Source organism: Scyliorhinus canicula, chromosome 4 (genome assembly GCF_902713615.1).
Source record: "Scyliorhinus canicula chromosome 4, sScyCan1.1, whole genome shotgun sequence".
NCBI classification, from domain to species: Eukaryota; Metazoa; Chordata; class Chondrichthyes; order Carcharhiniformes; family Scyliorhinidae; genus Scyliorhinus; species Scyliorhinus canicula.
The window spans coordinates 85,452,878-85,478,631 of NC_052149.1; the positions used below are offsets into that span (position 1 = coordinate 85,452,878).

The 25,754-nt window shown below is 48.9% G+C and overlaps 1 protein-coding gene across 6 annotated transcripts in view; it reads left to right on the forward strand.

Moving 5' to 3' along the window:
• axdnd1 (axonemal dynein light chain domain containing 1) overlaps positions 1-25,754 on the forward strand; it is a 314,107-nt gene that overhangs the window by 64,913 nt on the left and 223,440 nt on the right. For all 6 annotated transcript variants that reach the window (XM_038794662.1, XM_038794663.1, XM_038794660.1 and 3 more), the window contains exons 7-9: positions 6,455-6,543; positions 7,086-7,142; positions 23,422-23,533. In XM_038794662.1, the coding sequence (XP_038650590.1) occupies positions 6,455-6,543; positions 7,086-7,142; positions 23,422-23,533 (258 nt within the window). The remainder of the gene's footprint in view (positions 1-6,454; positions 6,544-7,085; positions 7,143-23,421; positions 23,534-25,754) is intronic.

A 25,754-nucleotide genomic window follows, 5' to 3' on the forward strand; every position in this document is an offset into this window, starting at 1 on the left:
AAGATCTCAGACCCGTGATATGCTCCTCCTACACATTGTGGGAAATGAGGGACACTTCCAGCACCCTATTGCCCATGTTGTGGAGAAAGTGTGTCCAAATGCAACTTCTAGCTAACTGGATTTTTGGAGCTGGAGCTGTGGGTGGACTCACAGTGGAGCATCTGTCATGCTGAGGAAGTTGTGGGTAGCAGGTTTAGTGAGATGGTCACACTGCAGGTGAGAATTGCACAGGCAGAAAGGGAATGGGTGACCATCAGAAACAGTAAAAGACTCAGGAAAGCAGTGCAGGAGTCCTCTGTGGTCATTCCCCTCTCAATCAGATATACTGCTTTGGATACTGTTAGAAGGACTGGCCTCTTAGGGGAAAGCAGCAGAAGCAAATCCACAGCACCGTGGATGCCTCTGCTGCTCTGATAGGTGGGAGAAAAACATGTGGAAGGGCTATTGTGATAGGGGATTCAATAGATAGGGGCACAGACAGACACTTCTGTGGTGGCAAACATAAATCAAGGATGGTATGTTGCCTCCCTGGTGCCAAGGTCTGGGATGTCACCGAATGGCTGCAGGGCATTCTGGGGAGGGCAGATGAACAGCTAGTGGTTGTGGTACACATTGGTACCAATGACATAGGTAAACTAAAGGATGAGGACATGCAAGACGAGTACAGGAAGATAGGAGATAAACTAAAACACAGGACCTCAAATGTAGTAATCTCAGGATTTCTCCCAGTTCCATGCACTAGAGAGAGCAGGAATACAGGATAGATCAGATGAACACATGGCTGGAGAGGTGGTGTAGCCGGGAGGGATTTAGATTCTTTGGGCACTGGGACCGGTTCTGGAGCTGGTGGCACCTGTACAAACCGGACCGGTTGCACCCAGGCAGAGCTGGGACCAATATCCTAGCAAAGGCTTTTGCCTATTCTGTTGGGGAGTATTTAAACTAGTGAGGCAGAGGGATGTGATCCCAGGAGTAGGACCAGATAAGTCAAAGTCAGATCAGGAAAATGGAGGTCGAACATTCTTTAGTGATGTAGAAGATGTGATGATAGACCTGGAATTATAGGGGAAGTAAAGTTTTGAAATTGTCCAGCAAGGCAAAATGGTGGGGTTAAATTATTTGCACTTCAATGCAAGGAGTATTACAAACAAGGTAAATGGGTTAAGAGCACAGGTAGACACATGGCAGCAGGATATCATTACTGTAATGGAAACCTGGCTAAAGGAGGGGCAAAATTGGCAGCTCAATATCCCTGGATGCAGAGTTTTCAGGCAGAACAGAGGGGGAGATAAGAAAAGGGGGGGTTAGCACTAATGGTTAAGGAATCCATTCCAGTTGTGAGGAGGGATGATAAACTAAACGGATCAACAAACAAGGCTTTATGGGTTGAACTTAGAAATAAAAAAGGGGCAGTCACACTACTGGGTGCATACTATAAACCCACACATTGTGAAAGGGAGATAGAAGAGCAAATATGTAGGCAAATTGTTGCCTGTAAGAACAAGAGGGCAATAATAGTGGGAGACTTTAACTCTCCCAATATAAACTGGGATTCAAACAATATAAGGGGAACCATGGGGGGAAAAATTATGCAGTGTGTCCAGGAAAGTTTTTTTCACTCAATTAGTGACAAACCCAACAAAAGGAGATGCAATTCAAGATGTAGTCTTGGGGAACGAAGAAGGGCAAGTGGGTGAAGTGACAGCTGGCGACCATATCGGGGATAGTGATCACAATTCAGTTAGATTCAGTATTACCATAGAAAAGGATAGGGATAAAGCAAAAGTATCCATGGAAAAGGACAGGGATAAAGCAGGAGTAAATATTTTGAACTGGTGAAGGCAAATTTTGTAGAAATGAGAAGGGACTTGGCTGAGGTGGACTGGCCAGCACTGCTAAAGGATAAATCTGTGGAAAACCAGCAGGAAGCACTAAAAGGAGAGATCTTAAAGGTGCAAAGTAGACAGGTCCCCTCCAAAAATAAGAGTGGCACTGCCAAATCTAGACCTCTCTGGTTGTCTAGAGGAATACAGGGGGAAGATCAAACAGAAAAAGAATGCGTACGATAGGCATAAAGAACTTGCAGATAGCCTAGACGAGTGTAGAAAGTGCAGTGATTAAGTCAATAAGAAAATCAAAGAGAGGGCATGAAAAGGACTAGCAAGTAAAGTTAAAGAAAACCCAAAGATGTTATAAAGATCATAAAGAGAGAGGAAGTACTCAATGGATTGAAATCCATGAAAGTTGATAAGTCGCCAGGGCCAGATGGATTGTTTCCGAGGCTACTGAAGGAGGTAAGGGAGAAGATAGCAGATGCTCTGAGAATGATTTTCCAATCCTCAGTAGACACATGGGAGGTACTGGAGGACCGGAGAAATGCAAACTGGATTCTTTTGTTTAAAAAGGATCAAAGGAAGTGTCAAACAATTAGAGATTAGCTTTACATCAGTGGTGGGCAAATTAGTACAATCAATCCTGAGAGAGGATAGTCACCATGGATTTGTCAAAAAAGGTCTTCTTTGAGGAAGTGACAAGAAGGGTTAATGAAGGTAGTGCAGTGGATGTGGTGTACATGGAATTTAGCAAGGCATTTGACAAAGTCTCACATGGCAGATTGGCCAAGAAAGTGAAAGCCCATGGGATAAAGGGCAATGTGCCAAACTGGATAAAAAGTTGGCCTAGTAACAGCAAAAACGGGCAATGGTTGATAGCTACCCTTGCAATTGGAAAGTTGTTTCAAGTGGTGTTCCACAGGGCTCGGTGTTGGGACCCTTACTGTTTGTGTTATAAATTAACTATTTGGACATGAACGTGGGGAGCATGTTTGGGGAATTTTCAGATGACACAAAGATTGACCAAGTGGTAGACAGTGTCGAGGATATAACCTTGCAGTGTCTGCACGGTCTCCCCATGTCTGCGGGTTTCCTCCAGGTGCTCCTGTTTCTTCCTGCAAGTCCCAAAAGGCATGCTTGTTAGGTGAATTGGACATTCTGAATTCTCCCTCATTGAACCCAAACATGGCTCAATGAGGAAGTGTGTGGCGATTAGGGATTTTTGCAGTAACGTGCAGATCAGGTGCATTGGCCATGATAATTTGCCCCTTCGTGTCCAACAAGTTAGATGGGGTTATTGGTGTGATGATATGCCTGTAAGCAATATTATAGATGGCTGGTGGTGCGACCTCCAACTACCAGGTGGCGGTACAGACAGATCATGCTGTCTCGAGACAATGGTCATGTGACAAGGCACTCAGATATAAGTGGGGGCACATCCGGTGATCGGCGGTCCCCACCACCGCTACCCCAGGGGTCTGATGGAATGGCCAGCCCGCATGCAGGGATCACCCTGGTGGATGGTGGAAATGCTACCGTGGGCAGGAGTCAGACATTTTAAACGATGCGGGTCACCAGAATGGGTTGTCATCATCTGCTCCTTTGCAGCTCCTCTTCCTTGGCCTTTTGGATGGCTGGCTCTCCATCTTGAGCAGTTGCAACCTGTTCCTCTGAGGACGCTCTGCTGCTGCACGCTCTGCTGCTGCACACTCTGCTGCTGCAGCTTCCTCCTCCTCCTCGAGCAGTTCCAGCTCATACAGCCGCAGGACATACCCTGCAGCGACTAGCAGGAAGGCCACCATTGCTGGTTGAATTGCAATATCCATTGTCTGCAGGGGGTGAAAGGCCGACATGTTAGCATGGTGCATAAGCTTGTGCCCAGACTGGTCCACGGAGCTACATGGTAGCCCTGACTGGCGCTGCAGACCCTGCACCCTCCAGTCCCACTCCCCTGCTCCTCTCTGCCCCCCAGGACCAATTGGTGTCCGGCATCGTGGGGATCTCTGGCCCTGGTGCCTGTCCCTGCTGCCAGGGGTACTGTCGACTGCCGTTGCTCATGCCAGCTGTACGCTCCACGCCCCCTGTTTGGCACCCCCGTGGGCTACAGTGGGTATTGTCCTTGCGTGGGACACCTGGGATTTGGTGCCCGGGTGGGGGGTGTATGGTGGAGTGTGGGGTATGGGGGGTGGTGGGGTGGGGGTGGGGTATGGGGCCGGTGTCACTCTGCAGAACCAAGATCAACGTGGGTGGTCAGTAGGGAGTGCAGCAAGATGGCTGCCTTGCAGGTCGTGGTAATGGCTGTCTGGGCACTGCCCCAGTCCCATGGGGGGGTCACCCAGGACACACGGCCCCTTCCCCTGTCGCCCCCCCCCCTCCTCCCCAGGCCCTGGCTAGCCCGGCCAGTGTCCTATTTGTCAGCCAACGATTGTGCCTCTCCGTGTCCTACCTCCTCCCTCTCCCTCATCAGCCGCAACGCTTGTTTCAAAAACTAAAGTGAACTGCGATATCAGGAATTCGGCCCATTGGAGGCAGAGAATCACGGAGGCCCCAAAGAATACCGAGTTGGGTCTGCTAATGATATGCCACAATTTTGGAGTCGGAACCGATTATCGGCTCATTCGTGGTTCCTGATTCCAGTGTCGGCCGAGGGAGAATCCCGCCCATAATTTTCAAACTATTAAAATATCCAGTAACAGTTACCACACCAGGCTGTTATATCTCTTTTGGGTTTGCTTCTGAGGTAAAACAAACAATTGTTTATTTTTCACACACACTGCTTGCTGGGAGTTAAACAACTATTCCTGCTATGGCTGAAGTATGAACCAGCTACCCTTTTTTTTTAAATTAGGTTTAATCACCTCCTAACAAAAAGTTTTTCTCTTTTGGTCTTTCCTTATCTCTTCAGAAGTCAAATTTAATTTTCTACATTTTGTGAGTGTAAATGTAAAGTTCAAACCTTGTCCCCTCCTTTGAATGTCTAACACCTCATTCAAAACCCTTTGTCTGTTCCCCATTGTTACCAGCTTGTCTTAGATACACATCTATTTGTACCGTTGATAGGCTCATCAACATATCAAAATCATTAAGTTCATTAGCATAACCAAACTGCCGCTGCCTTAAGCAGCTTAAATTTTCCAATAGCTTTTCAAAACATATACAACCAACCAAAACCATTCCTATTTTTTGGATTTCACTAATGTTTTCATGTCATCACTATTTTTCCTGACAAATTGTTGAGGGTTGTTGCTCGTTCTGGGTGAGTGTGCTTAACACTCAATTTGGCTCTGTTTCGTTCGTTAGCTTTGGAGTCGCCAGGTATCGTTAAGATACCGCCACAAGTTTCAAGGTCAAGTTCAAAGCAATAAAACCATACACCAATTAGTAAGTTCAAACAAGACATGTTTATTATATTACAGTAATCCACTAATCATGCATATCAACTATAAGACTAGGCTTATCCTACCACTAATAGGCCAAATACTTATCTGGATAAGGGGACTGCCGGATCAGGGAACAACGGCTTCTAGCTTTGTCCTGGGTCCGCAGGCTTCCAGTAGTTATGGTCTAAAGGGGTCAGGAGTGTCTATTCCCGTAGCGTGCATTGTGACTTACTTGCTGGCGGCTTCTGTCCAGACCTCTCCTTAAGGTTCTTCTGCTGCAACGGTGTTCTGCTGGGAGGGCTGGCTGGTCAAGGAGAGGCTGGCAGAGAGAGATAGCTGGGGTCGCGGTCTCTGTCTTGTACTCCTCTCAGGGTCTGGGCGGATCCTCTATTCACTCGCAATCGATTGGGTCTCTTCCCAATCGATTGATTTGAATTCCTCAATAGCGGGGCAATTCCTCGATCACTGGGGCGGTTCTTAGGACTTATTGTTTTGGACTTCTTTGGCGCCGAAAAGTCTGGCCTTCCATTGAATGTATCAATCTGTGTTTAACTTGTTTCCATTGTATCTGGGGATCGCCCGGTATCGCCTCATCAGTATGCTAACTGTTTTCTTTTCATAGTGCTGCCTGGTTTCTGCAGCAGTCAAAACTGGTTTCTGCAGTAGTCTGAATAAACAAGCGCTTTGCAAGCTGCTTGCTTTACAACATGTCCAATTTCCCTGCATTCCTTGCAATCTTCCATTTTGTGTTGGGCAGTGGTCACCCCAGGTGGCTACAGGGTGACTATGAAGAAGAAGCATGACATTCCGTAAAGATCATGGTGTCAATGGTGAATGGCAAATGGGCATGTGAGAAAGTGCACAGACAGAGAGGGGTAGTTATACATGTGAGGTAAGTTGGTGTGAGGAGAAATGTGCTGAAGTGGACATGAGAAGGAAGAGTAATGGTGTTTGGGTGATACACACATCAGGATAAAAGCAAAATACTGCCAAGTGCTGGAAACTCAGCAGGTTTGGCAACACCTGTGGAGAGAGGAGCAGAGTTAATGTTTCAAGTCAATGGACTCAAAATGTCAACTGTGTTTCTTTCGCCACAGCTGCTGCAGACTTGCTGAGTTAATCCAACATTTTCTGTTTTTATTTCAGGATGCAGGTGAATATGCTACTGTACTCACCTTTTCTATACTTCTGTCAGTAAACTGTTTCTCGCATTGAGAGTGTGACCATTATTTCTCTCAACAGAAGCATTTCGAAGTTCCTGAAAGTCTGATACCAAATGAGTACCATATCGTGAAGAATAAGGGAGTCCTGGGATTGGAATACTATGAGGAGTGAGCAACCCTCTAATATAATAGATCTTTGTCATTAAATGCTTCTTTAACTTCGAAGTGGATTCTTTTTCATGTGCTACGCAACATGATAGACCAAGAGGTCCTAGATCGGCAGGTTTGGTTGGTTATGAATATATTGGTTGATTGGAAATCTGAGAGAGCAACTTGAATTATCTGTCCGACTATTTCCCTATCCTGTTCGTTTAGAAAGTATCTGACTTCTTAACACCTTTCATAAAATGATAAGTGTGAAATTGGCATGCCTTTTGGTGTATCATTAGGCACCTATGTACCACCTACATTTCATGATACAGCACATTGGAGCTACAGTCTACTGTGTCACTATGGTGATATAAACTAAAAAAAGCACAATAGTTTGTCGGGAATGTGATTTCAGTACAAGCTATAATGTTGTATTAATGATTCTGTAACCTGCCTACCTTATGAGTGCACCTTCCTTCGAGGAACACTATCTCACATTAATCTATAATGCTACCTCTGAAGAATCTGCCAGAATGATCTGTGTCTGATCTTTTTCCTAGTAAATACACAACCCTGTTGCAGGACCATGAGAAGAAACTGCGGGTGTTTCCATCCCTGTGAGTAATTGCATTTAATAACACTTTGGGGGTATTTTATGGAGCTCACAAGAGCGGGAAATAAGCTGTGTGGTTGTGACTGAATTAGGTGAGGTGCCGATGACTAGGATGCAGAAATAAGTCAGTGGTGTGTTTGTGACAAGACCATAAGACATAGGAGCAGAATTAGACCACTCGGCCCATTCAATCATGGCTGATAATTTTCTCATCCCCATTCTCCTGCCTTCTCTCCATAACCCCTGATCTGCTTATTAATCAAGAACCTATCTATCCCTGTCTTAAAGACACTCAGTGATTTGGCCTCCACAGCCTTCTGAGGAAAAGAGTTCCACAGATTCACCACCCTCTGGCTGAAGAAATTCCTCCTCATCTCTGTTTTAAAGGATCGTCCCTTTAGTCTGAGATTGCGTCCTCGGGTTCTAGTTTTTCCTACAAGTGGAAACATCCTCTCCATGTGCACTCTACCCAGGCCTTGCAGTATCCTGTAAGTTTCAATAAAATCCCCCCTCATCCATTTGAACCCCAACGAGTACAGACCCAGAGTCTTCAACCGTTCCTCATACGACAAGCTCTTCATTCCAGGGATCATTCTTGTGAACCTCCTCTGGACCCTTTCCAAGGCCAGCACCTCCTTACTTGGATACGGGGCCCATAACTGCTCACAATACTCCAAATGGGATCTGACCAGAGCCTTAAACAGCCTTAGAAGTACATCCCTGATCCTGTATTGTAGGTCTCTCGACATGAATGCTAACATTACATTTGCCTTCCTAACTGCTGACTGAACCTGCATGTTAACCATAGAGAATCATGAACAAGGACTCCCAAGTCCCTTTGTGCTTCTGATTTCCTAAGCATTTCCCCATTCAGAAAATAGCCTATGCCTCCATTTCTCCTTTCAAAGTGCATAACCTCTCACTTTTCCACATTGTATTTCATCTGCCACTTCTTTGCCCACTCTCCTAGCCTGCCCAAGTCCTTCTGTTGCCCGCCTGCTTACTCAATATTACCTGTCCCTCTACAAATCTGTGTGTCATCTGCAAACTTAGCAACAGCACCTTCAGTTTGTTCTTCCGGATCATTAATGTATATTGTGAAAAGTTGTGGTCCCAGAACAGACCCCTGAGACTCACCATTAGACACCGGCTGCCATCCTGAAAAAGACCCCTTTATCCCCACTCTCTGCCTTCTGCCAGTCAGCCAATCCTCTATCCATGCCAGGATCTTATCCTTAACACCATGGGTTCTTAATTTATTTAACAGTCTCCGATGTGGCACCTTGTCAAAGGCCTTCTGGAAATTCAAATAAATCACATTCACTGGTTCTCCTTTGTCTAACTTCCTTGTTACTTCCTCAAAGAACTCTAACAGTTTTGTCAGACATGACCTCCCCTTGACGAAGCCGTGCTGACTCAAGCCTATTTTATCATGCACTTCCAAGTACTCCGTGATCTCATCTTTAATAATGGACTCTAAAATCTTCCCAATGATCGAAGTCAGGCTAACTAGCCTATAATTTCCTGTCTTCTGCCTCCCTCCCTTCTTAAACAGCGATGTTACATTAGTCACTTTCCAGTCCTCTGGGATCCTTCCTGCCTCCAGTGATTCCTGAAAGATCACCACCAATGCCTGCACAATCCCCTCAGCTATCTCTTTTTTGAACCCTGGGGTGAAGTCAATCCGGTCCAGGTTATTTATCCACCTTCAGAACTTTCCATTTCCCCAGAACCTTTTCCTTAGTGATGGCCACTCACCTCTGCACTGATTCTCCTGGAGCTCAGGTGATTGACAGATAACTGCCAGTCAGCAATTAGGGTGGGGGCAGCTCCAGCCAACTAGACACTAAACTTTTAACTGAAAAACAGGAAAATTAAATTCACCACCTATCTCTTTTAATTACCACACTTCTCCAAATTACCAACTTTCAAATCCCCACTCTGGCTGCCTCACTCAGACTGTCTCTACTTCACGTGCGCAAAGCTTCCTGAATGTGCGCTTTATGCCTCTCTCTTCTCTACAGCCCAGCTAAACTGACTGACTCACACTAGTGAAACTTCAAACAGAAGAATGCAGTTTACCTATCACAGTTGGAAATATTACAGGGGCTGATTTCGCACAGTGGACTAAAAATCTGGCTTGTAATGCAGAACAATGCCAGCAGCACGGTTCAATTCCCGTACTGGCCTCCTCGAACAGGCGCCGGATTGTGGCGACTAGGGGCTTTTCACAGTAACTTAATTGAAGCCTGCTTGTGACAATAAGCGTTTTATTATTATTGTACAGATAGGAGCAGGCCATTTAACCCATTAACCTTTTCTGCTATACAGTGTGATCGTGCCTGATGTGTGACCTAACTCCATAAACTCACTTTTTCCCAAACCCCTTACTTCCTTTGGTTGTCAAAAATCTATCAATCTTTAATTAGGAAGTGATGGGGCACCATGCCACCTGTGACAGTCTTAGACTGCCACGTCCATCCAGGCCTGGTCTCTCCACAGGACATCTGCCAAAGGGGACCCAGGTTACAGGGTAGGAAATGCAGCAGACCACCTCCACGGCTGATGTTCCGCCTGGGGAAACCACCTAGAAGGAGCAATAGGACTCGTATGATGAGAAAAGTAGACCCAGTTAATTTGCATGGGTGCAGCACATAGGATAGCGTGAGGAGCTAGAGCACACTTATTGTACATAGCACTGTCACAAATAAACACATGTTCACCGACTTTCCTTTCTGCTTCGATCCTTTTTCTGAAGGGTGCAAGGGTTGAGCTGGGGTGGTGGAGTTGGGATGGGGGGTCTGCGATGGGTCTGGAAGGCCACCGGTGTGGCGCTGAGATGTTGGAGGACAACACGGGCCAGGTCCCCCAGGGCAGTTGGTCCCCCAATGGTCACATCTGGAGGCGGCAGGGGCCTGGGCCAGAGATGCGGGGAGCCATGTGATAGTGCATATCTGGTAAGTGATCCATCACTGCTCACCACCCCCACTATCCAGACGTTTTATGGGCTGTGGTGATGGAATGGCCAGCAGGCATAGAAACATAGAAAATAGAAGTAGGAGGAGGCTGTTCATTATGATCATGACTGATCATCAAGTTCAATACCTTGATCCCACCTTCCCCTCCATATCCCTTGATCCCTTTAGCCCAGGAGCTATATCTAATTCCTTCTTGAAATTACACAATGTTTTGGTCTCAACTATTTTCTATGGTAGCAAATTCCACAGATTCATCACTCTCTGAGTGAAAAAATTTCTCCTCATCTCAGTCCTAAAAGGTTTACCACTTATCCTTAAACTATGACCTCTAGTTCAGGACTCCCCCACCATCGGGACCATTCTTTCTGAATCTAACCTGTTAGAATTTTGTTAATTTCAGTGAGATACCCTCGCACTCTTCTAAACTCCAATTAATATAATTCTAACCAATTTAATCTCTCCTCGTATGACAGTCCCGCCATCCCAGGAATCAGCCTGATAAACCTTCACCTGTCCAAATCCCACTGAAGCATCTTTGCATTGGCCTCACAACTCACCCTCCCACCCAACTTTGTATCATCTGCAAATTTAGAGATCATACATTTAGTTTCTTTGACCAAATCATTAATATATAATGCTGCCTCATAAATGACCTCCCTTCCATCATAAGGTCAGAAGTGGGGATGTTTGCGGATAACTGCACAATGTTCAGCACCATTCACAATTCCACCATTCACCATTCACAGAAAAATACTTTGCACTCTACTTCGGTACATGTGACAATAAAATCAAATCAAAATCCTCAGATCATGAAACAGCCCATGTCCAAATGCAGCAAAAATGCAGCAAGACCTGGACAATATCCAGGCTTGGGCTGACAAGTGGCAAGTTACATTGGTGCCACACAAATGAAAGGCAATGTCCATCTCCTATAAGAGAGGATCTAACCACCACCCCTTGTCATTCAATGGCATTACTACCGCTGAATTCCCCACAATCAACATTTGATCAGAAACTGAATTGGACTAATCATATGTATACTGTGGCTATCAGGGCAGGTCAAAAGCTAGGAATCCTTTGGCGAGTAACTCACCTCATGACCCCCAAAGCCTAACCATCATCTCCAAGGGACAAGTCAGGAGTGTAATGGAATATGCTCCACTTGCCTGGAGGAGTGCAGCTCCAACACTCAAGAAGTTCGACACCAACCAGGACAAAGCAGTCCGCTTGATTGCTCCCCCTTCCACAAACATTCAAACCCTCCACCACTAATGAACAGTGGCAGCCGTGTGTACCATCTACAAGATGCACTGCAGTAACTCACTAAGTTTCCTTAGACAGCACCTTCCAAACACACGACCATCTAGGAGGACAATAGCAGCAGAAACCTGGGAACCCCACCATTGTATATAGTTCCCTGTTTTCTCTCTACCTCCCTTTTTGAATAGCGGGGTTACATTCCCTACCCTCCAATTTGTAGGAACTATTCCAGAGTCCAAAGACTTTTGGAAAATAGCCACCAATGCATCTACTATTTCTAGGGCCACTTCCTTAAGTATTCGGGGCTGAGGATTATCAGACACTGGAGATTTGCCTGCCCTCAATCCTATTAATTTCCCCTAAACCATGGCCGAGATTCTCCGAGCCTCCGCACCGCAATCGCACTCGGCGCGGGAGCGGAGAATGGGCATCAGACCCGCGATTGGGTCCGACGCTGCTCATGCGATTCTCTGGGGAGAATTGTTGCCAATCGCGCGGCAGTCGGGGGCCATTGAAAGAGGCCCCCCGCGCCAATTTTCCGCCGACAACTGGCCAAGTTCCCCCCAGCGTGGTTCACTAATAGTTCCACCTGGCGGGAGCGCGGGACACAGTCTGCGGCCACCCTGGTGGGGAGGCGGGGGGATCCGTCACCGGGGGTGGGGCCTCCAGGACGACCTGGCTCGCGATCGGGGACCACCGATCGGAGGGCGCGCGTGATCACGGCGGGGGGGTGGGCCTATATTTCCGGGGCCGGCCCGCAGTGTGGGTCCGCCATGTTGCGTGGGGCAAGCAGCCGCTGCGCGCATGCGCGGATCCACCACCGGAAGTGCAGGGCCCTGTATCGGCAGCTGGATTTGCGAGGAGCACTCTGGGGCCCTGCAAGCCCCCTGCAAAATGGAGAATCACTCTGGCATTTCTCCAGGAAAATCCAGAGTGATTTGCGCCCGTTTTCTTGCGGGCGTGGGGACATGAAATGAAATGAAAATCGCTTCTTGCCACAAGTAGGCTTCAAATTAAGTTACTTTGAAAAGCCCCTAGTCTCATCATCAGAGAATTCCGCCCCATTTCTTTACTAATACTAATTTCCTTCAGCTCCGATGTGGGGAGGACAGTGGTATGTGACACTAGGGTGGGAGTCAGATGATGCGGAAACCCGGAGTTCATCGTGGAGCGGATAGTCATCATCCTCTGCCGATTGACTAGATCCCTGATACTTTCGACCCAGGACCAATACCCTGGGGGCTTGGATGGGGTGGGAGTGCTGGGGTGGGGGGGATGGAGTGCAGGAAACAATGCGTGGTTGTGGGGGTAGGACAGGATAGTTGATCTGTCAGTGGCCAGGCCCCTGTGTCGGCGAACCTGGATGCAATCAGGTTGTCCTGTGTATGGTGGCCCTGGCGCACATGTTGTGTGGCCTCCTGTGCCTGTTTGGGCCTCATATCCTGCAGGTGAATCTAGAACTAGGGGTATAGCCTCAAAGTAAGGGGGAGAAGATTTAGGACTGAGTTGAGGAGGAACGTCTTCACCCAAAGGCTTGTGAATCTGGGGAGGGCGGATGGGGGCTATAACGGATGCCGGCGGGCAGGGATTGAGAGATTTGGTGACCTATTCATTCAGGAGGGTTTCCCGACCTTGGAGGCATTAGAGGAGGAGTTTGAGTTGCCGGGCGGGAATGGGTTTTGGTACCTCCAGGTACGGGATTTTGACCGGAGGCAGGTTCCTAGCTTTCCTCGCCTCCCTCTGAGGGGGATACAAGATAAGGTGATGTCAAAAACTGAGGTTAGAGAGGGAAGGGTCTCGGAGATATACAAGGAGTTGATGGAGTGGGAAGGGACCCCTATCAGGGAGGTGAAGAGGAAGAGGGAAGAGGAGCTGGGTGGGGAGATAGAATTCGAGCTGTGGGAAAAAGCCCTGAAGAGAGTCAATTCATCCTCATCGTGTGCCAGACTTAGCTTGGTCCAGTTCAAGGTGCTCCACAGGGCCCCACATGACGGTAGCTCGGATGAGCAGGTTCTTTGAGGAGGTGGAAGACAGATGTGGGCGGTGTGGGGGTAGCCCAACAAACCATGTACATATGTCTTGGGCATGTCCGAAATTGAGGGGATGTTGGCAGAGATTTGCGGACGTTATGTCAGAAGTCCTGGAAGGGAGGGTAACTCTGAGTCCAGAATTGGCAATATTTAGGGGATTGGAAGATCCGGGGGGCCAAGGGGGGGAGGAGGCTGATGTTCTGGCCTTCTCCTCCCTGGTGGCCCGGAGATGGATTTTGCTGGGATGGAGGGAGCCCCAAAGTCAGGAGTGTGGGTCAGCGATATGGTAGGGTTTCTCAGTCTGGACTAAATTAAAATCACTTTGAGAGGATCAATTCGCCCAGAGATGGCAGCCTTCATAGACTGCTTCAAGGAAAATTGAACGTCAGCAGTAAGGGGAGGGGGGGAGCATTTTCTAAAAAAAGGGTTGTGAATCTGTGGAATTCCCTGCCCAGTGAAGCAGTTGAGGCTACCTTGTTGAATGTTTTTAAGGCAAAGAGAGATTGAACAGTGAAGGAATTAAGGGTTATGTTGAGCAGGCGGGTAAGTGGAGCTGAGTCCACGAAAAGATCAGCCATGATCTTATTGAATGGCGGAGCAGGCTTGAGGGGCCAGATGACCTACTCCTGCTCATAGTTCTTATGTTCTATCCTGGCCCTCCTCCGCATCCTCCTCGTTGGATGAAGTGCGTTCCTCTACCTCCTTCTCCAGCATGTTGCCCCTGTGCTCTGCGATGCTGTAGAGGATGCAGCAGGCCACCACAATGCAGGAGACCCACCTAGGGCTGTATTGGAGGGGTCCCTCGAGCGATCCAGGCACCTGAATACACCTTCAGCACGCTGATGCACAGCTTGATGACGTTCCTGATCGCTGAATGGGCGTCTTTATCGCAGTTCGCCGCGTCAGTCTTGGGCCTCCAGATAGGCATCATTAGCCACGACTGCAGCAGATAACCTCTGTCTCCCAAAAGCCAAACCCTCAACCGGGGAGCGCCTCAACAGTGTCGGGAACCTTCATGTGTGTCAGGACAAAGGTGTCGTGCACACTGCCTAGATAACGGGCGCAGATGTGCGTGATGTGCATCCCGGTGGTCACACACCAGCTGCACATTCAGGGAGTGGAATCCCTTCCTATTGATGAAGTGCATCCCTTCATGCACCGGTGCTCGAAGGGCAGCATGCGTCCTGTCGACTACCTCCTGGACCTGTGGCATGCCAGCGATTGTGGTGGGCTCGGTCCACATTGAGCGTGATATACTGTGTCACCTAGGCACATAGAGCATCCTTTAAGGCATGGATGCACCTGTGCACGGATGTCGTAGAGATCCCAGACAGGTCCCTGCTCGGTGCCCGGATGGACTCCATGGCATAAATGCTCAGTGCGTCTGCCAGGGCTGCGACGGCCAGGCAGATGTCAACCATTGCAGACTTAAATTTTCTGCAGAGGGTAAAGGGTAGACATGTTAGCATGACGAGTACTCCTGTGCCGTCCACTGGGCTCCATGGTGGCCCTGGACTGCCCTGCAGTTCCTACCCTTGCATGTCCTCGTCCAGATCCTAGCCCCACCCAAGTCATTCCCAACCATACTGCACCACGCTCCTGGCCCCACTGGTGCCTGTCACTGGGGAGGGCCTCCAGCCCTGCCGCCCATCTCTGCCAGCGATACGGTCTGCAACCCCTGTCCTCTGCCTTCCTGTGGGGTCTACCATGGGTGCCCTCCTTGGGCGAGTCACATGATACCCCATCAGCAGGGTAGCTCCTGGTTGTGGGGGCGGCATCATCTGCCACCAGCTGGTGCCATGCCTGTTGGAATGTGTATGGGCAGGGCCCACACATGGGGCTGGGCGAGGGGGGTGAGCACCTGTTGGGACTATAGCTGTAGGTGTGCCGCAGGTCCTTTGTGCGACACACAGGTTGTGCCTACCTGCCCGGGGCAGGCGGATGGGAGCAAGGGTGCAGGGACAGGTGGGGCTTGGTGACATCTGGTGTTCCTGTGGGTTGGGCTAGCTGGTAGTGCCACTGGTGGGGCATCCGCATTGGGGTGGGCAGTGTGCCAGGGAGGCTGGCAGGACCACGGTGCATGCGTACTCTACTCTTCCCCTGTTCCCCCTGCAGTGAGGCAGTACCTCGGATGGGTGCACTGAGGAGTTCCAAAACCTGATGCCCACAGGCTGTGGTGGACCATGCCCATTCCATTGACGGGTTGCCTGGAGTCTGGGGGTTCCTAGGGGGGTGTGCTGGTGGGACACCCATACTTCCAGTAGCACTCTGCATATTTATGGGTCACGGTGGGACGTTGGCTGAATGCGCAGCCAGGTGGCTGCCTTGCGGACTGCAGCAATGTCTGCCCATGTCCGGACACCTCAGGCCAATGGTCCATCTCCTGGACGCGACCCATTACTCCACCCTGCCCTGTGAAGCGACCCCCCTCCCCCAACCAGAGGCACAACTATCAGCGCACCATCGCACCCTTGGAACCTTTTCTTAGCTCCTCTCTTTCCCTCAGCAGCCACAGCATCTGGTCCCCATCTTTAAATACCACAAGTGAACCACCACAGCGTCACTTCCGTCTGGAAGAGGCGGAACATCACGGGAGGCCGGAGACTACTGGGTTGGCCCCATTAATGGTGTGTTAATGGGCGTTGCTATGTTATTTTCACGCCCACACTGGCGCGGAATGCTGGACGCATCCATACCACCATCGAGGTGCCAGAGCATGGCACTCCTTTGGGCTCTTACGCCGACCTTGGTTTTTGGCTGACGCCCAATTCTCTGTCCATTTGCGATTCCAGCAATGCTGGTCAAGAATACTGCCATATATTTTGATCAATAGGTTTGGTAAACCGTATTCAAGTACCAGAAATAGCAATCTGTAGATTATTTCATTTCCATTGTTGGTTTAATGTGAATACATTTTGTTTTTTTCTTAAAAATTTAGAGTACCCAATTATTTTTGTTTCCAATTAAAGGGAAATTTAGCGTGGCCAATCCACCTATACTGCACATCTTTGGATTGTAGGGGTGAGATCCACGCAGATACGGGGAGAATATGCAAACTCCACATGGACAGTGACCCAGGGCCGGGATTCGAACCCGGGTCCTCAGCGGCGCAGTCCCAGTGCTTACCACTGTGCCACACATGCTGCCGTAAATACATTTTCAAATAAATTCATTCAGCAATACCTGTCGGTGTTTATGTTCAATGATGGACTTGAGAAATTACAAAATACATAATTTAATGGTCTTATGAACAGCACTGAACCAAATTGTTATGAGACTAATCCCTGTCCCCTCTGGTAGTTTGGTGACCACAATCTGGATATCTTAATATTGTTAGATACTGGTGAGAATTTTCACTTCAGTGATTCTGCCAAATACCAGAAGCACCTATTGGGGAAATTGCCCACCACCAACCCATGGGTAATAAATCATGACCAAAGAATGAGTTATGATTGAATTACACTGTAGAACATTAGAACATTAGAACAGTACAGAACAGGCCCTTTGGCCCTCGATGTTGTGCCGAGCAATGATCACCCTGCTCAAACCCACGTATCCACCCTATACCCGTAACCCAACAACCCCCCCTTAACCTTACTTTTTAGGACACTACGGGCAATTTAGCATGGCCAATCCACCTAACCCACACATCTTTGGACTGTGGGAGGAAACCGGAGCATCCGGAGGAAACCCATGCACACACGGGGAGGACATGCAGACTCCGCTCAGACAGTGACCCAGCCGGGAATCGAACCTGGGACCCTGGAGCTGTGAAGCATTTATGCTAACCACCATGCTACCGTGCTGCCTGTAGTAATTGATCTCAGGGTTTTGGTGTTGTTAACGAATCTTTAAAGTTTCATTTGCATGAGTTGCAATATTCTAGGAACCATTCAATTGATTTTTACCTCTTTGTACCTCATAGCATGATCAAAGAAAGTCAAAGCATTTTTTATGAAAGGGAGATCATGTATGACAAATTTATTGAAGGTTGTTGCAAATGCAACTGATGGGGTAGATAAAGGTGAACCAGTAGATGTGGTTTTCTTGGATTTCCAAAACGCATTCAATAAGATATCACAAGAAAGATTATTACATAAGACAAGGGCTGGAGTAATATATTAGTTGCACAGAGGATTGGTCAATGGACAGGAAGCATAGAGGGAAGGGGGTATTTTCAAGTTGGCAGGCTATAAGTAGTGAAATGCTGCAAGGATCAATGCTGGGGCCTTAGCTACTTTGAATCTATATGAATGACTTTATCATGGGAGTGTCCCTTTAAGAAAGGTTTTTTGCCTTATCACATGGCTTCAGTGATGTCATTTTTGTGGGTGGAGCTGAGCTGGATCTGTGAGTTTTACTTTCGCTTTTGATTTTGACTGCTGTGGATTCAAAGAGAAAATAAATATTTTCTCTGTCTTTCTCTGTTTTCATTTTTTTTAACTGTTGCAGTAAAAATCACCTTGGAGATATAATTGTTTTCTGGAATGAATTCAAACCTGCTGATTGAAAAGTGGTACAGAGTTTCAGTAACAACAGTATTAGTCAAGTGAGATTACAGTGTTCTGGGTCGCGCCTTTGAAAAGGGGTTTCTAGTTTTGGTTGGATTTTGTTGTTGAATTGGAACTGTTAAGGGGGAATTTATTAAGGGTTATACATAGATTACTGTAGCTGTGTGGGGCCTTTATGTTTGTAATTGATAAAAATTCTTGCTGTGTGTTTATACAAATGTTAACTAAATTCGTAGAATAAAGCTTGCTTTTTTGATTAAAAGCGCCGAAGAAGTCTGTTGAATAATATCTGAAAGGAAGGCTCTTGTGCTCATCCTAGCCAAATTCAACATACGGTTGTAGGTCAGGTCGACTCCATAATACACTTTGGAGTTTTAAAAACCCTGGCCCATACCAACTTATGCAAATGGACTAAGGGTGATTTGTCAAGGTTGGTGAAGTGGCAAAGCTAGTTGGGAAAGTAAGTTGTGAGGAGAACACAGAGTTTACAAATATGTATTGTGGACAGCAAAGTGGCAGATGTATAATGTGGGGAACTGGAAGATTATTTACTTTGATTGTAGGAATAGTCTCAAAATTAGGGCAAAACAGTTGAGGAGAGATGTTGGGAAGCACCTTTTCACACAAAGGGTGGTAGAGGGTTGGAACTCTCTCCCATAAATAGTAGTTGAGCCCAGAAAAGTTGTTAATCTTAAATCTGAGATAGATAGATTTTTGTTGAGTAAAGATGTTAAGGGATTTGGGCCGAAGGCAGTGATGGAGTTAGGCCGCAGTTCAGCCATGATCTCATTGAATGGTGGGGCAGGCTCGAGGTGCTGAATGGCCTATTCCTCTCTCTATGTTCCATGGAATAGAAATATAGAATACTTGTTAAAATGCATGACACGAGAATGTTGAGGGATTTGTGTATTCTTCTCGAAGGAACATGGAAAGTTAGCATTCAGACACAACAAGCAATTGGGATGACAAATGGCACATTGACTTTTATTGCAAGGGATTTGGAGCTTACGAATAAGAAAGTCTTGTTATGATTTTACAGGGCTGAGGTGAGATCACACCTGGAATACTGTGTACAGTTTTGGTCTCCATATTTAAGGAAAGATAAACATGAATTGGGGATGGTATAGTGTAGGTTCACTAGATTGATCCCTGGGATGAAAGGACTATTCTATGATGAAAGGCTGAGTAAATTATGGTTCTGTTCTCTGGAGTTTAGAAGAATGAGAGGTGATCTCATTGAATCATACAAGATCTTGTCGGGGCTTGATAGGGTTGAACTGAGAGGTTGGCCAGGATTCTCCGCTTGGGAGACTATGGCCTGGATTCTCTGATTTTGAGGCTATGTCCGAAGCATGTGTCTAGTCTTACGACAAAAACGTTAGTGCCGCCTCCGCACTGATGCTTCGCCCGGTTGGGGGCTAGCAACCGCACCACGTAAAGCCCCCGGCTTTACCTGCAGACACGGACGGAGAATTGCCGAGTCTGTGGCTGCGCATGTGCGCGGTGGTGACCTGCGGCGGTTGTGCCGTACCACAGGGTGCCGGCCAAGCACGGACCCAGCCTGGCAGATAGTTAGATAGTTCCCCCCTTTAACTCTCCTTGCCACCCCTGGACCAAACCCTCACCAGTCCCCCCCAGCCCCCGGCGAAGGCCCCCCCCCCCACCGGCCATCGGAACGGCTCCCCCCCCCCCCCCCCCCCCCCCCCAACTGTGTCTGCGCTGGTCACAGTCTGCAGCAGCCACACGAGGTTGGCGAAACCTCAGACCACAAGTGATCCACGTCATCAGGCAGCTGACCCATCAGGGGCGGAGCATCAGGGAAGGGCCTTCAAGTGGCGGCCCAGTGGCGTATGGCGTACTCAGTGATGACGCCGATTGGGAGGGGGAGGAGCATCCGAAAAACAGCGCCATCCCCGAATTCGACGTCGAATGCATTCTCCGACCAATTGCCGAACGTGATTTCGGCGTTGGCAATCGGAGAATCCAGCCCTATGTTCTCCTGCCAGACCTGAATTGCACTAGTTTTATGATCCACTTCTGGTCATATTGGCCCTCCGACCCGCACTATAATTGGCCATGACCTCAAATTGGACTTCACCAAGCCCACTGCAAATTGGCCACAAAATCACAACCGCACCACAGATCAGCCACGACAGCGACCCCCCCACACACACCATGGATTGCCTGGGTGACCCCCTCACCCCCTAAGTATGGGGGGGACCCAACACATCCTGCTATTATAAGGGTCCCTGTGGGGGGGGGGGGGTCCCCTACTACAGGGTCTCTGGGGGTGGGTGGGAGATGGGACCTCCTATTACAGAGATCCCTGTGGGGGGGGGGGGGGGTCCCACTATTACAGGGATCCCTGGGAGGGATGGGTTGGCCCACCCTCATACTTGGGGGTGGTTGGCACCAAGGCAATCCAGGGGTTTGGAGGCTGCTGAGCGTTTTGGGGGAGGTGGGTGGTCAGGTTCTGATTTACGGAGCGGGGGGGGGAATGAATGGCCTCAGATGGTCATGGGAGGAAGGAGCATAGGTGCAGAGCCCGCTAAATAGATGCAACCCATCTGCATTTATTTCCATACTCCCGCTGGCGTTCGGTGTGGAACCCGTTCACACCGCCAGCTTGCCCCGATTCTCCTTCCCATCAGGGAACGCACTCGGGGCAACCCGGTGACGGAGAATCTGCCTGTCATTTTTGCTGGCTGGGGTATCTAGATTAATTTAGTATGGGGTGGGGGGAGGTATAATATCAGGATAAGGGGCTGATCATTTAAGACTGAGGTGAGGAGAAATATCTTTACTCAAAGGGTTATATTTTTTGGAATACTCTGCCTCAGAGGACTGTGGATTTTCCATCGTTGAATATATTTGGGCTGAGATAGACAGATTTCTGGGACTGGATTCTCCAATCTGGAGACTAACGGCTGGATTCTCCGTTTCTGAGATGAAGTTCTGAAACTGGAGTTTCACGACGGCAAAAACAGCATCACAGGTGAAGGTATTCAGCCACTCCAAAGGGGCTAGCACGGGCATCTCTGGAATCGCCACACTTTGGAAGCTGAACGGCGGCGGATTCACCTATTCTGTGATTGCTGCACAACTGCAGCTGCACTTAAGGGATTCTCCCCCTCCCACACACAATTGTCACAGCCAACATGGTTGGAAAGAGAGCAACACCGTGCTTCCGTGATGCAGAACTGGAGCCCCTCCATGACTCAGTGGAGGACAGGCGGCTGGTGCTGTACACCGGCCCGGGAGGGCGGTCCTCAGGCGCCATTGTTCGCTGTGCCTTGGTGGAGGTGGGAGTCACCTTCAGCGCCGTCAGCAAAGTCGCCCAGACTGGCACCCAGTGCAGAAAAAACTGCACGATCTCCTCAGGGCGGCCAGGGTGAGTAGTAGTCAGCGCTGTACCCCTGACACTAACCCCCCTATCCCCACACACATGTGACCCGGACTCCCACCCTGCCCCACATGCCAGCACCCATGCCAGCCGCAATGACCGTGTGCCCTGGCCACTGATGCCATCAGCTACCCAACACCTGGGCTGCATGCACCTGACTGTCTAACAGTGTGGTTGTTTGTGTTCACCCCCCCCCCCCCCCCCCCCCCCAGGCGGAGGGGGACCACCAGACCTACGGCCCATCACTGCGCCCAAGCAGAGGGCACTGGATGTGATCGGTGGCCTGGAGGAGAGGGAGGTCGCTGACGTGATACATGTGTGCCCATCCCAACCCTGCTCACCCCATCCCAACCCTTCACCCGCCCCAACCCCCCTCTCCCTACCCCAACCCTTCACCCCATACCAACCCTCTCCACACCCCCTCACCTCAGCTCTCACCCCCTCACCTCAGCCCTCACCACCTCACGCCTTACCACCGCCAGGCTGTCTAACCATACATGCCGCCTTACAGGACATGCCGGAGATGGGGCCAGTGCCCCCCGAACGGCAGAGCACTGAAGGGGGAAGGCAGCCAGAATACCAGCTCCCTGCCTGAGATTCAGCAGACCCCCGGAGTTCAGGTCAGAGGAGGACACTGACTTTCCATCACTGCTGTCTCCAACACCCTCCACTATCTCAGAGACTATCACTCGGCTGGGCAAACTAGTGAAGAGGCTCCTGGGATACAATTTGGTGCACACCACGCAGTTGGTCCAGTACAGCAGGTGGAGGTAGGAGCAGCCGAGGGGATGGACGGTTGGAATGTTGTGCGGCCCCAGGAACTAGATGCCGCCCAGACAAGTTCCGGGCTCCTGGAACATCCAGTCGCAGCCACAGTGCAGGTGCAATCAGAGACGCAGGGACTAGAGGTGGGGATGACGGCCGGCTTCCATCACCTGTTGGGGGCAGGAGCCGGTTATGTGTGCCACCAAGGCCAAAACTGCATGGGTGGTGTCCGCAGTGGAGGCAATGGGGTGACGGTATCGGACATGGGTCAGTGTGTGCAAGGTCTGGGGCATTCTGTGCAGGCGGAGGCATGGAGGGTGCGGGAAAAGAAAGCCACGGGTCTGCCCGTTGAGGGTGGCGGCCAGAGCTACACCCGATGCATCGCTCTCCACTTGAAAGGGGAGTGATGCACTATCAATTACGATGAGATGAGAGTAGAGTGTGATCGAGGCTTTATTAAGCAGAGATGTGTAGCCTCCCGCGGTGGCGGTCAGTGCCTGGGCAGCAGTCTTGTCCTGTAGGGGGCTCCCTGGCTGCTCGACCTTCCCCCCCGGCACCTTCCCCTCCCCTCCCGTGGCCCTGACAGGGACCCACCCCGCAGAAAGCATGACCAGTGTCTGAGCCGGGAGTCCGCAGTACCCCCATGCCACCTCCTACCGCCTCTCTCTGCCGTCGCAGCCAGCATGCCAGGTTCATGATTTTGTTTAGCATATTAGAAATACGCCGTCAGGAATTTGTCCCATCCGAGGCGCTGAATCGATGAGGCCCCGGAGAATTTGTCATCAGGATCGTTAATGAGATGTGTACTTTCAGGCCGCGTGGCGGGTGCCGCGGTTTCGTCATTTTTGGGGGGCTGGAGAATGCCGATTTGGCATGAGGCTCGTTTCGGCGTCGGAGCCAATTCTCCAGCTGATCGCGTTTTGCAACTTTGGCGTCACCGAATGGAGAATCCAGCCCATAGTCTCTCATCAAGGGTTTGGGGGGCGGACAAGAAAATGGAGTTGAAGCTGAAAATCAGCAATGATTGTATTAAATAGTGGAGGAGGTGCAAAGGAGCCATATGGCCTACTCTTGCTCCTATTTCTTATATCCTTGTACTTCACTCTAACATCTTTAATGTTCTTTATCAAATTTCTCCAAAAAATATAGTGGAATACTTTGAATGTCCCATACCCAAGTTGGAAATCTTCAATTGCAACAGATGGCAACAAATCGGAAACAATTGTACTCTCCATCGCTGTCTCTAATGAGTAACAAAGATCACCACTACTAAAAAAAAATGAAACTGCTGTTCCCATATAATTGTGTAAATTGGTCATTGTATCTATATTGACAGGAAACCCAGTGGTAGAGTCGAGGCCATTCAGCTGTCACAGGTGATGGATAAAATGCTGGAAAAGGTTGGGTTTAATGAAGATACTGAACAGCAATTCAAAGGCGAAACACAGGTACTCATTTAAAAGCTAGTTCATAGCTTTAACATCTGCAGTAGAAACATTCAGGGGAAACATCATTACCCTTTTGTTAAATCCCAGTAACGATTTGGATATTATTATCTCCCTAACCCTGGCCCCAGCCCTGTTCCTGGTGTCACTTTGCTCTTTTCTGGCAGCCACCCAGTCTTACTCCCTCAGGCCTTGTACCAGCCTCAGCAGCTCAACTCAGCCCTGCTGCCCAACAAAGTCCTCTCACCCCACAGTCCACCATGAAGAATACCAAAATCCAACAAGAAAGAAAGAAACATACAACTTTAATCAACCTGGAAAAATATCCAGGTATAAACTCCGCAGTCATCCAGGACGCCAAGAGACAATATCAGACCAAACTAGAGCCACAGACTAGTGTTATAGACTCTCGTTGGTTGTGGCAAGGTCTAAACAGCATAACGGGCTACAAAGCGAAGTCGAGCAGAATCTCCAGCAGCAGCTCACCCCTCCTCGAAGAACTCAGGAAACCATAAAACTGCTGTTGACTACCCCAGCAGCCCCGGACACACCCATACCCACCGTCACAGCTTCTGAAGTCAGATCGACCTTCCTGAAAGTGAACCCTCGGAAGGCGACGGGTCCAGAAGGTTCCCTGATAGTGCACTCAGATCCTGTTCGGACAAGCTGGCACATGTGTTTGCGGACATCTTCAACCTCTCCCTTCAAGATAACCACCATCATACCGGTGCGAAAGAAGAACCAAGCAACGTGCCTCAGTGACTACCGTCCGGTGGCCCTGAAATTGATCATAATTAAGTGGTCTAATGACAACAATCTCTCCATCAATGCCAACAAAACTAAAGAGCTGGTCATTGACTTCAGCAAGCAAAGTTTTGTACACACCCCTGTCTGCATCAACGGGACAGAGATGGAGATGGTTGACAGCTTCAAATTCCTAGATGTGCACATCACCAAAATCTGTCCTGGTCCACCCATGTCGACACTGCCACCAAGAAAACACAACAGCGCCTATACTTCCTCAGGAAACTAAGGAAATTCGGTTTGTCCACATTACCAACATCTTACCAACTTTTACAGATGCAACTATCTGGCTGCATCATGACCTGGTATGACAACTGCTCGGCCTAAGACCACAAGAAACTTCAGAGAGTCGTGAATGTCACCCAGTCCATCACACGATCCCACCTCCCATCCATTGACTCGATCTACGCCTCTCACTGCCTTGGGAAAGCGGGTAACATAATCAAAGACCACTTCCACTCGGCTTACTTCTCCTCCAACTTCTTCCATCGGGCAGAAGATGCAAAAGTCTGAGAACACGCACAAACGGATTCAAAAACAGCTTCTTCCCCGCTGTTACCAGACTGCTAAATGACCCTCTTATGGACTGATCTGATTAATACTACACTCCTGTATGCTTCACCTGATGCCTGTGTCTATGTATTTACATTGTGTGCCTTGTGTTGCCCTATTACGTATTTTCTTTTCATGCACTAAATGATCTGTTAGAGCTGCATGCAAAAAATACTTTTCACACGTGACAATAAACAAATCCAATCCGACATGTTTTTTAAAAAAAGGCCAAGAAGCTGAAAGCTTAAACGAAGAGCCACCTATGACTTCAACAGGATGTGGAGGCTTTGGGGAGGGTACAGAAGAGGCTTACTAAGATGTTGCCTGGTCTGGAAGGTTTTAGCTAAGAGGAGAGGTTGGATAAACCCAGATTGTTTTCACTGGAATGATGGAGGTTGAGGTGCGACCTGATAGAGGTTTTTTAAAATAAATTTAGCGTATCCAATTTTTTTTTCCATTTAAGGGGCAATTTTAGTGTGGCCAATCTACCTACCTGCCCATCTTTTGGGTTGTGGGGGTGAGACCCACGTAGACATGGGGAGAATGTGCAAACTCCACATGGACAGTGACCCAGGGCTGGTATCACACCTGGGACCTCAGTGCCATGAAGCAGCAGTGCTAATTGTGCCACATGTCGCCCATGACCTGATAGAGGTTTACAAAATTATGAATTGCATGGACAACGTGGATAGTCAGACGCTTTTTCCCCCAAGGTAGAAAAGTAAATTACTAGGCGACATAGGTTTTAGGTGCAAGAGGCAACGCTTCGAGGACTTGTGCGAGGCACGTTTTTTACACAGAGGGTGGTGAGTGCGTGGAATGCGCTACTGGGGAAGTGGTGGAAGCAGATACGATAGCAACATTTAAG